Genomic DNA, 10,523 nt, shown 5'->3' with positions numbered 1-10,523 from the left:
ACTTCGTCTTCATATGTGACATCCACAAGATCAGTTTTGCTTTGAATGATTTTACAGAACCTATCATTTGAGCCACATGTGTGTCTTTTCCCTGGAGCTCAAGATTTAAAATGTTCAATTTGTCAGTGATGTCGGCAAGAAAAGCCAAGTCCATTAACCAGCTGGAGTCTTCTAGTTGCTCGAAGTTCTGATTTGTGGACTTCAGAAATTCTTTGATCTCTTCAATTAGGCTTAAAAAACCTGCAAGAACTTTACCTGTGCTCAGCCATCGTACTTCTGTGTGCAAGATAAGATCAGATTGTTTATCAACATCTTCCAATAGGGCCTTAAAAAGTCGGTGTTGCAAAGGTTTCGCTCGAATAGAGTTAATTATTTTAATAACGACATTCATGACGTGTTGAAAAGAAAACTTTGATGCACAAAGCTTCTTGGTGGATAATGCAATGATAAGACAAAGTTCGGAAAGGATTCATTCTTCTTACAGAGTGCAATGAATCCATTGGCGCTGCCCATCATTGCTGGTGATCGCAGACAGCTTGTGTAGTGGCATACCAATTGATGTTGCGTATGATTTGAATAAATTATAGATGTCCTCACCCTTTGTTCGTCCTTTCATAGGCAATACTTTTAGTAACTCTTCTTTCATGGTGAAGTCACTAAATACCATCCTCACCATAACTGCCAACTGCACTGTATCCGATATATCTGTCGACTCATTGAATTGCATTGAAAACCAGTCACTTATTTCCACGTCATCCTTTAGCTGAGTTTGCATGTCGCTTGAAATGGCATGTATCCTCCTCGTAACTGTGTTGTCCGATAACTGCAAGTCTTGTATTGCCAACAAAATCTCACCCTTGTTAGGAAATCCTTGAAACAGGCAATCAGCACCAGTCAAAAATGCTTCCTTCAACAATTCACCGTCTTGAAAGGGTTTTTTCTTCTTTGCGAGCAGATGAGCAATTTTAAAGGAAGCAATAGTAGCTCTTTTAGACTTTACCACTTGTCTAGTGAAAACAGATTGCTGGGCAGATAGAAGAAAATTAATCAACTCAAATCAAACCTCTCTCAACTCAGATTTAAGTGGATGGCAAATGTCAAAAGAGCCGTGATTAGTTTGGAAATGGCGTTCGACATTATGTTTTTTCGGCACTGCAACAGCACCCCCGTACAATAAGCAAACACATTTCCCTTTATTTTCAATAAAACAATAGGATTCTTCCCACTCTGCGTTGAAATAATACGTACGTTGTCTTTTATTTGAACCACTCATTTTGAGGCAAAAAGGTTAAAAAAAAAATAATAAATTGCAAAGCACAAGAAAACAGCAGTATCAGTGCAGGAAGAATACTCACATACAGGGCTGGCTCCAGGCACTAGTGGAGCAAGCATGTGCCTGGGGCAGCACATGCTACAGGCTGCATTCCATCCATTCTGCAGAGTCGGAGCTTTTTTTGGGGGGGACGGCAGTGCAGAGAGAAGCCGGAGAGAAGCCGCGAGGACAGAGAATATCGGCACCCGCAGCCCCAGAGTACTCTGTCCCCAGCAGGCGTGGGGCCCTGGCTTCTCCCCCCTGCTAGGCACTAGGCAGGCCCTCGCCTGCCAGGGACAGAACACCGGCGCCCGCAGCCCCGGAGTTCTCTGTCTCCACCAGGTGTGGGGCCGCGGCTTCTCTCCAGCTTTGAGAAGCCGCAGCCCTGCGCCTGCTGGGGACAGAGAATTGACCAGCGGCCACAGCCTGCAGCCCCAGAGCAGGAGAGAAGCCACAGCCCCGTGCCTGCCAGGGACAGAGAACACTGGGGCCCGCAGCCTGCGGGCCCCGGAGTTCTGTCCCCGGCAGGCATGGGGCCGCAGCTTCTCTCCCCTGCTGGGCACTAGGCGGGCACACATAAATGCCCTGGTGGGCGCCATGGCACCCACAGGAACCACGGGTCTAGATAATACTTAGTCCTGCCATGAGTGCAGGGGACTAGACTAGATGACCCCTTGAGGTCCTTCCAGTCCTATGATTCTATGAAAAGAAATCAAAAAGCGAAACCTAGACTATCAAATGGGTACTAACAAGTTATTTTCCACTCAGTCTTCCACAGGACTCATTGTGAGCCTCAAGTCTTTGCTTCACACTTTGCTCTTCATGGATGTTCCCTGCTGCCACTTGTTTATTGTGTGCCTAGTTGATATATTTCTATTGAAATCAAGGAAAGCCATTAGTAGCGTACTGGTTCTGAAGACAGATTGGCCTTAAAGCAGTTAAAGGTAGGTTGAAGTTGTAGGTCAAACAACCTTTAGTTTCCCTTCATCACTTGCATCAAACATACAGTACAGACCCGTTTACGCGCAAATCTGCTTAACATGCGGTAGCACCATGCCTCCCAGTGCTACCTATTTAACATGCGAGACTCGTTAACACACGGTACAGGAACTTGCTATGTAGCGCTACAGATTTGCTCACTAATTCACGAACATAGAAATCGACAGGAAGTGCGGAGCGGAAATGTGTTGTATGTCTTTACCGCCGATGGGGGGGGGGGGGGGGGGGGGGCAGCAACATTAAAGTGCTGCCGCGGCAAAGGACCCTGCAGCGCTTTAAGGTCCCTGCCCTTTTTGGCCCCCCTCGGCTGCCGACAGGCCGGGGGGAGGGGCAAAAGGGAGCAGCTGCCCCGGGACCGGCGATTTAAAAGGGCCTGGGGCTCCGGATGCCGCTACCGCAGCAGCGGTGTCTGGAGCCCCGGGCTTTAAATCGTCATGAGAACCCCGGGCAGCGCGGACCAGGAAGGCCTGGCTAGGGGATGCGGACCCCTAGCCCCGCCCCTTCCACCTGAGGCCCCTCCCCTTCCGGGGCCCAGAGCCACCCCCACCCCGTACCGGTAAGTGTCCTGAGTTACTTTCACCCCTGTGTAGTAATGTTATTAGATTACACATTTAAATTTATATTCTTGCAAAGCGCCGTTAACAGATAGGCCTGCAGTATTTGGGACGCTGTGAATACGTATGTAATACTAGATTGTATATACATGTATATACAGATATCTTAAGCTATTTCAGCATGGCCCTCTTAACCCACGGTCGTGACGGCCTGACTCCCGACATCCGCGCATAAACGGGTCTGTACTGTAACTTTCTGAACAAAGCAGAGAAATAAGAGTCTCATTCTTTGCAATGAAACTTTATTAGAATGACATTTCTACAGAGCTACTTTTGCCAGAACAATTCAGAGAATTTACTCACTTTCAGTTTAGCAGAAAGAGAGAGCATCATCATTTTTACTTGTAAGAAAGAAGCTTTATAGATTTCTTTCAAGAGAAAGAAAGTCCGGTATTAAGTGAGCACCTACTCTTATCAGCCTTGTCTAGGGGCTCCTGTTAAGGTTACTTTCCCAGGGGAAAAAAATGACCTCTTCCAGGAAGAGTGCATTACTTTCATTTATTTTAGTGTCAATATTTTTGCTTTGTTCCTGGATACTTTCCCCCAGAAACTCAGCAAAAGCACCATCTATTGAATACTAGACATTCACCAGGTGGTTCTGCTTTTGCCAGCTCTTAAGTGGAAGGGAAACTTCTAGAAATCTTGATTGATCCATTAAATAGGCTAAAGGCCCAGTTCTTGTAGATGCCTAGTATTCTTTACCTCGGGGAATGAGATGCTCTGATGAGCCTCAAATTTGATACATTCATGAATACACAGCAGGCTGCCAATTCCCTTGAGGGACATTATTCTGCAGAGATTCCATGAATTTTTTTGTGGTAAAAACATTCTACATTGAACTCATTGGTTAACTGCATATATGAAGAGTTCAGATAGAGAGGCAGAAACAGGGAGAGGACAGTGCTCAGCAGATGGTCACATCTGAAACTACACCGTTCACAAAATAATCTTCAGTCCAGGTTTGGACTCTTCCAGGACTTTCAGTTCATCATCCACTTCAGAACTCAAGTAGATGTCATACAGACTGAAAAGAAAAAAAACAAACAGTCTCAGCAGGCATGCTATCAAATCAAAGAGTGCTGGAGAGCAAGGCACAGTCACCTCTGGGGAGAAGACACGACAAAAAGGAGCCAATCAGGTTTGAGCCAAAACTGCCTTATTGGCCTTTACTATTCTGCTAGTCCTGGTTCAAGACCAAAGTCCTCAGGCAGAGCTATTAAACCAAGAGTAGCCTTCAGCTGTATTAAGTTGCTAGCAAGGCTATTGAAGGAGAGTCATACAACTGGATTTGTTTCTGCCTAGCATGGTCTAGCTACACAATCCACTGAAGCATCTGCCTCTAGGAACTGTCAGACTGAATCAGACCCATGGTCCATCTAATCCAGGGGTGGGTAAACTTTTTGGACTGAGGGCCACATCTGGGAATAGAAACTGTATGGCAGGCCATGAATGCTCACAAAATCGGGGTTCGGGTGTGGGAGGGGGTAAGGGCTCTGGTTGGGGGTGCAGGCTCTGGGGTGGGGCCAGAAATGAGGAGTTCAGGGTGTGGGCTCTGGGGTGGGGCTTGGGATGAGGGGTTTGGAGGGTGGGAGGGGGATCAGGGCTGGAGCAGGGGATTGGGGCACAGGAGGGGGTCAGGGGTGCAGGCTCTGGGCAGTGCTTACCTCAAGTGGCTCCCGGAAACAGCAGCATGTCCCCGCCCGGCTCCTACATGGAGGCACAGCCAGGTGGCTCTGCACACTGCCCGGTCTGCAGGCACCGCCCCTGCAGCTCCCATTGGCTGCGGTTCTTGGCCAATGGAAGCTGCGGGGGCAGTGCTTGGGGTGGGACAGCGTGCAGAGTGGAGCCCCCGGCTGTCTCTATGCATAGGAGCCGGAGGGGGGCCATGCTGCTGCTTCCGGGAGCTGTGTGGAGCAGCCTCCGACCCTGCTCCCCGGCTGGAGTGGGGCAAGCCCCAGACCCTCTTCCAAGCAGGAGCTCGAGGGCTGGAGTAAAATGGCTGCTGGGGCAGATCTGGCCCACGGGCCGTAGTTTGCCCACCCCGATCTAATCCAATATTCCCCTCTCTGACAGGAGCAAGAATCAAAGGAATTAGAATGGTGTGAGATAGTCTGCCCCCCACATAGATCTCATCCTAATCTCTGATAGTTAGAGATGGGCTTCAGCAGTATGTTTAATGCTTCTTCCAACATTTATCGGAACTCTGGATATTCTTGTCATCTGTATAAACATCCAATCCCATGAGTCCTGACAAGGGCTTGGCCTCAATGACTACTTGTGGCAGAGAAGTTCAGTCTTTTTATGCATTGTGATGTGCATTTCCTTGTATCTTTTAATTTAATATTGGCCACGGTCAGACAGGATACTGGACTAGACAGACCATGGGTTTTATCCAACATGGCAGTTCCTCTGTTCCTAGTCATGGTCTGGTCAAAGAGCAGGAGATGGAATTAAAATAGCTTCACAGCATGAAGGAGTTAGGGACAGGAAATGTCCCACTGACAAGACCTTTATGTTCTGCTATTTCAATTCTGGGGCATCCCCATGCAGTCACACAGGGACAGCTGTCTCAGCCACAGATTGACGAAGAGCCTGTCCATGCTACAGGTACAAGAGAGGGTGTTACTCATCTAGTCCCAGGCTAAGTCACGTCAGAGGATTTAAGGGAAAGTCAGCAAAGAAATTCTTTGGGATATGGCCCAGACAGAATGGGCTAACTTTACATAAAAAACGTTTCTTCTTTCTTCCCCCCCACCTCCTCCTACTGCAGCAGTGGCGTCCACTTGCTTGTCCCTTCCAGCCCTAACCCATTTCCAAGGCTCTTCACAAGGAATAAGGACAGAAATAAAAGCCCGCCACCAAGACTCCCTTCCAGAGCCCAGTCACCTGTGTCAATAAGGAGCTCATGCAAGTCCCTCCAGCTGAGGGGCAGACAAGCCAGGTGAATCCAGTTACTGGGAGACCATGTGGAAGAGCTGGCTTCTGACAGGGGCCATGTGATTGGCCACCACAGTTCTTGGTTATGTGGCATGGGACACCACCCAGGCAGTGAGCTATTTAAAGCTGCAATGTGGACAGTGCCTTAAAAGGACCAGGCTCAAGTGTTTTCTGTTGCCCTGTCACAGCTTAGTCTGGTCTCTAGGGACAAGGCAGTAAACCATTGTGTCAGGAGCATGGGTAAACAGCCTTAAAAGGGCAGGCAGCTCCTGAAACAGCTGATAGAAGTTTGCCTCCTGCAGGAAGTCATGGATTCCCACGAGACACTAACTTCCTTAGAGCAGGCTTTGCTCGCTGCCCTGTCTCCTCTTGGAAGCCCCCATTCTCCTTTTAATTCCAAGACACCAGCACAATGCTGAGGGAATATAAAATGAGCACCACTTACACTAGTTGCTGTAGTTTGCAATTTGGATGTTTCAGTGATTCACACAGCTTCTTCACACCTTCGTCCTCCAGTGAATTGTTACTCAGGTCTAGCTCGGTTAGGCTCGGTTTGGAAGAGAGGATAGTGGCCAGACTCCCACAACAAGCAGCTGAGAGACTGCAGTTACCCAACCTGCAGGGAAAGAGAGAAGCCAAAGTAAGAGGAATACTGACTTAAGAGTCACTTTACTCCTAACAGACCAGAGTTCAGACATCCCAACCAGGACTGCAGCAGGCAGCAATACCACTTGTCATGTGTCTTTCTACCATTTCAGAGGCTGGCACATAAGCTATCCTATGTGTTTTACATGAAGCATGTGCTCCCTCTAAAGACACCAGTGCTCAGGGCCCTTTGTGACTACTTGTTGTAGGCAATCCCTTTCTTCTGGCTCCAGCCAAAGAAAAAGAGAGAGCCCATTGCCATCTGTTTGCAGGATGCACCATACAAGACTTGGGGCAGCATTAGATATTCATGATTAAATTCTGTCCTCTGCTACATGGAAACGCCAGGTGTAACAGAGGACAGAATCTGGCCCTTCCCAGCTAATGGATGGAAATCAAGCAAGCCTATATTAGGCTTGGTGAGGTTTGATGTTGCACAAGTGGAGGTCTCAATTGCATAAGATTAGTGTTCCCACATCTTGTTTCCATTCTTTTGTGCGCACCAGTGTGATCTGTCAGTAGATAGTGTGCTAGGGAACCCAAGACCTATCCAACTTGCAGACCAAACAGTCTGGTGAATCTGTTGTAGGGAAAAAATTGAGTTTTTGCAGCCAGACTGAGCCATTAGGCTATTCTCTCTCCTTATTACACTGCTACAGGTGGTGACCAAGCTAATGAAGACCAGACTAAACAACGTTTACAGAATATTATTACTGGGTTATTTACAGATAAAGAACAAAGGCAAATTGAAAGAGTGCCTTGAAGAAGCCAAGGCTATTGGAAGGACCAGTACTTCAGTAAACACAGGAGTAGCTAAACTACGTTTATTGTGCTAGAACCTTAATTAAGAGAACACCCCTTGGGTTACTTGACACATCTATTGGCCTTGAGATTCAGATGTCACCCAGTCAAACTCATAGCCCAGTCTGCTTGTCCACCTCTGTGAGAAGGCAAGTGACCTCTTGGCCCTCAATCCTTCCCATTCAGAAGCTGATTGGCTTTGGTTCTCAGCAGAAGGATCTTGAGAGACAGAGGCTTTCTAGTCTAACCTACAGGTTCTAGAAGCCATAACTAAAGCATCCATGGTAGCCACACGTGATTCCATGGCTCCTGCCCATTTGGCTTCACTGGGTGCAACTAGAGCTATAGAGTACCATTCCAGTGTTGTGGCATTGGGGTGGGGAGGTGGCTGCACTGCAGCACTGTGTTGGGAGTACTAAGCCAGTTATTTACGCAAGTTTAGTACTCAGACTTTGGGGGCGGGGGGAGGGGGGGGAAGTGTCACTGGCTACGGATAGTCAGATGTGTACAGTTCTGCTAATCCACACTGAAACTGACTGGCTGCTTGTTCTGGCAGGGCTGAAACAGTGTTGGATTTTCACAAGTACACAAAGAAAGCAACACATACTTGTTACCCAAGTCAGGATTTGTCCTCTAGCAGTAGGACACAGGAACTGCCAGATACAGGTCAGGCCAGTGATCCATCTAGCCAGAACAAGGATTCTGGTGGCACCTTAAAGGCTAACAGATTTATTTGGGCATAAGCTTTCGTGGGTAAAAACCTCACTTCTTCAGCTAATGGATGGAAATCAAGCAAGCCTATATTAGGCTTGGTGAGATTTGATGTTGCACAAGTGGAGGTCTCAATTGCATAAAAGATTAGTGTCCCCACATCTTGTTTCCATTCTTTTGTGCGCACCAGTGTGATCTGTCAGTAGATAGTGTGCTAGGGAACCCAAGACCTATCCAACTTGCATCTGAAGAAGTGAGGTTTTTACCCATGAAAGCTTATGCCCAAATAAATCTGTTAGTCTTTAAGGTGCCACCAGACTCCTTGTTGTTTTTGTAGATACAGACTAACACGGCTACCCTTGGATACTTGACACCATCTAGCCAGGTATGACATCTGACAGTGGTTAGTACCTGCTGCTTCAGAGGAAGGTGCAACAAATCCTGCAATCGGCAGGTTTGGGATAGCCTGACCCTAGGGAGATTCCTCCAGCTCCCCTTTAGTTAGTGTGGCTTATACCCCAAAGACAACATTGGAGTTAACATTTGCTAGTTCTTACCAAAGCGCCAGTTTTAAGTACAAGGAAGAATCTGTGGGAAATGAGGACTTCAAGGGAGACGGTCTTCCAATGAATGCCAACAGCATTCTGTTCCCAGCCATGACTGCTATAATTGAGCATCAGTTCTCAGTTGGAACAATTTGGTATTTTGTAACTGTTTCTTTGTAGCCTCGATGCCTTATCCCCATCCACCCCCATTCTTTATTGGGCAACCAATATCTGCAAGTGAAAGAGTAATAAGTTACTTACCATAGAGACCGTAAGTTACAGTTGGGGTTCATCAGTCCTTCACGGATAATTTCAACCCCTGCATCTCCTATCTTGTTTCCACCCATATGCAGATCTCTCAAGGTCTGGTTTGTGCCAAGAACAGAGCTAATGCTCTTACAGCAGGCAGTTGTGAGACCACATTCCCTTATCCTGCAATGCAAAGAAACAACCAGAACTTCAGGAGCTGAAAGACTGATTGAATGATCTAATGTGTCTTCCTCTCCCATCTTTAACCTCTACCACTGCTGACCTCTCCTGAATGCCTCACGTCCTCCCCCTCATGTTGGTGATTAGAGCTATTTAGAAGGGTGGGACCACATTCCTAGTGAAGTCTGGGCCTTCTGTCCTTTGCCATCAGTGATTAGATGTGCTATTTTAATCACCCATGTCCTTATCCACTCCCCCAGGTCTGAGGCTCAATTGTCCTGTTGCATCACACTAAGATTATGTCCCCCACCTCAAAGAATGCAAGACCTTTGTTCTTTTGAGGCACATAGCTGCATGCGAGATTAGTTCACTCTGAATGGGATCACTGAGGCTACGTCTTCACTACGGGGGGGGGGGGGGGGTGTCGATTTAAGATACGCAAATTCAGCTACGCGAATAGCGTAGCTGAATTCGACGTATCGCAGCCGACTTACCCCGCTGTAGGGACGGTGGCAAAAATCGACCTCTGCGGCTTCCTGTCGACGGCGCTTACTCCCACCTTCGCTGGTGGAGTAAGAGCGTCGATTCGGGGATCGATTGTCGCGTCCCGACAGGACGCGATAAATCGATCCCCGAGAGGTCGATTTCTACACGCCGATTCAGGCGGGTAGTGTAGACCTAGCCTGAGAGACATACCACCATTCACCTTCAACACAGGAGGCACCTCACCTATTGCTAGGTGAATGTGAGGGTGAGGAAAACCTATCCGTGTAAACAGATGAATCGCATAGATCCTTTTGGCTTAGATAGTAGGAAAGGTTTATTTCACTTGTTAAACCGTCACACAAAGGGGCAGTTCTCTTCCTACCCCAGATCACGTGATGCCAGAGGACCTAGGTCTGGAAGGTTACACCAGGTAAGTATAGAGGTGGGAAAAGAGAAGTTGATGTAGGGAAGACCTTCTGTTGTTACACTTTGACTAAAATTGCCACCATCAGTCAGAGTACTGACTTCTTTAAACCCTTTCAAGGGGGAGCCATGTATATTCATATCGCAGCTAGCAGACAGATTTCCTTCATTGCTAAAGGCGATAGCTTTCCTCGGTGAACAAATTCACTCCCTCTCCTCTACCACAGGAGAAATCCCGAAACACTTGGTGGGATTTAGAGCTCAAGCCTTCAGGCTTTAGAGCAATAGAAAGCCATGGGAAAGCTAGGAATCCAATACAAAAACAGTAAACTAGCAGACCACAACATCTAATTTGCTGTTAAAGCTGCCCTGTCAAACGTCTTTTTCCAAGTCACTGAATGGATTATACTTAATGGGTGGGTTCAAACTTGATGATGCTCAGTTTCCTAGACTTTGAAAAATCTGCCCCATGACCTTTCAAAAAAGTTACCTATGGATTTTAGGAGCACTAGTCCCATTGACTTCAATGGGCTCTATGCTCCAAAATCCCTCTGGGGCCTTGCTAAGCAGAAGAACCACACCACCCTTAGAGGACCTGAATCAGTTAGGACGTTTGTGTGG

General features: G+C 47.4%; 1 protein-coding gene across 2 annotated transcripts in view; it reads right to left on the bottom strand.

Moving 5' to 3' along the window:
* Nucleotides 1-3,741: 3,741 nt before the first annotated feature.
* The window catches only part of RNH1 (ribonuclease/angiogenin inhibitor 1), a 37,654-nt gene continuing 30,872 nt past the window's right edge, over nt 3,742-10,523 (bottom strand). For both annotated transcript variants that reach the window (XM_024209514.2, XM_024209515.2), the window contains exons 8-10: nt 8,826-8,996; nt 6,308-6,478; nt 3,742-3,949 (exon numbers count right to left, since the gene is read on the bottom strand). In XM_024209514.2, coding sequence (XP_024065282.2) covers nt 3,862-3,949; nt 6,308-6,478; nt 8,826-8,996 — 430 coding nt within the window. In that variant the 3' untranslated portion in view covers nt 3,742-3,861. The remainder of the gene's footprint in view (nt 3,950-6,307; nt 6,479-8,825; nt 8,997-10,523) is intronic.

This window comes from Terrapene carolina, unplaced genomic scaffold (assembly GCF_002925995.2).
Source record: "Terrapene carolina triunguis isolate 2854851 unplaced genomic scaffold, T_m_triunguis-2.0 Scaffold250, whole genome shotgun sequence".
Classification (NCBI taxonomy): Eukaryota; Metazoa; Chordata; order Testudines; family Emydidae; genus Terrapene; species Terrapene triunguis.
The sequence above is the reverse complement of the archived record's forward strand: the minus strand, read 5'-3'. Positions and strand labels throughout refer to the sequence as shown.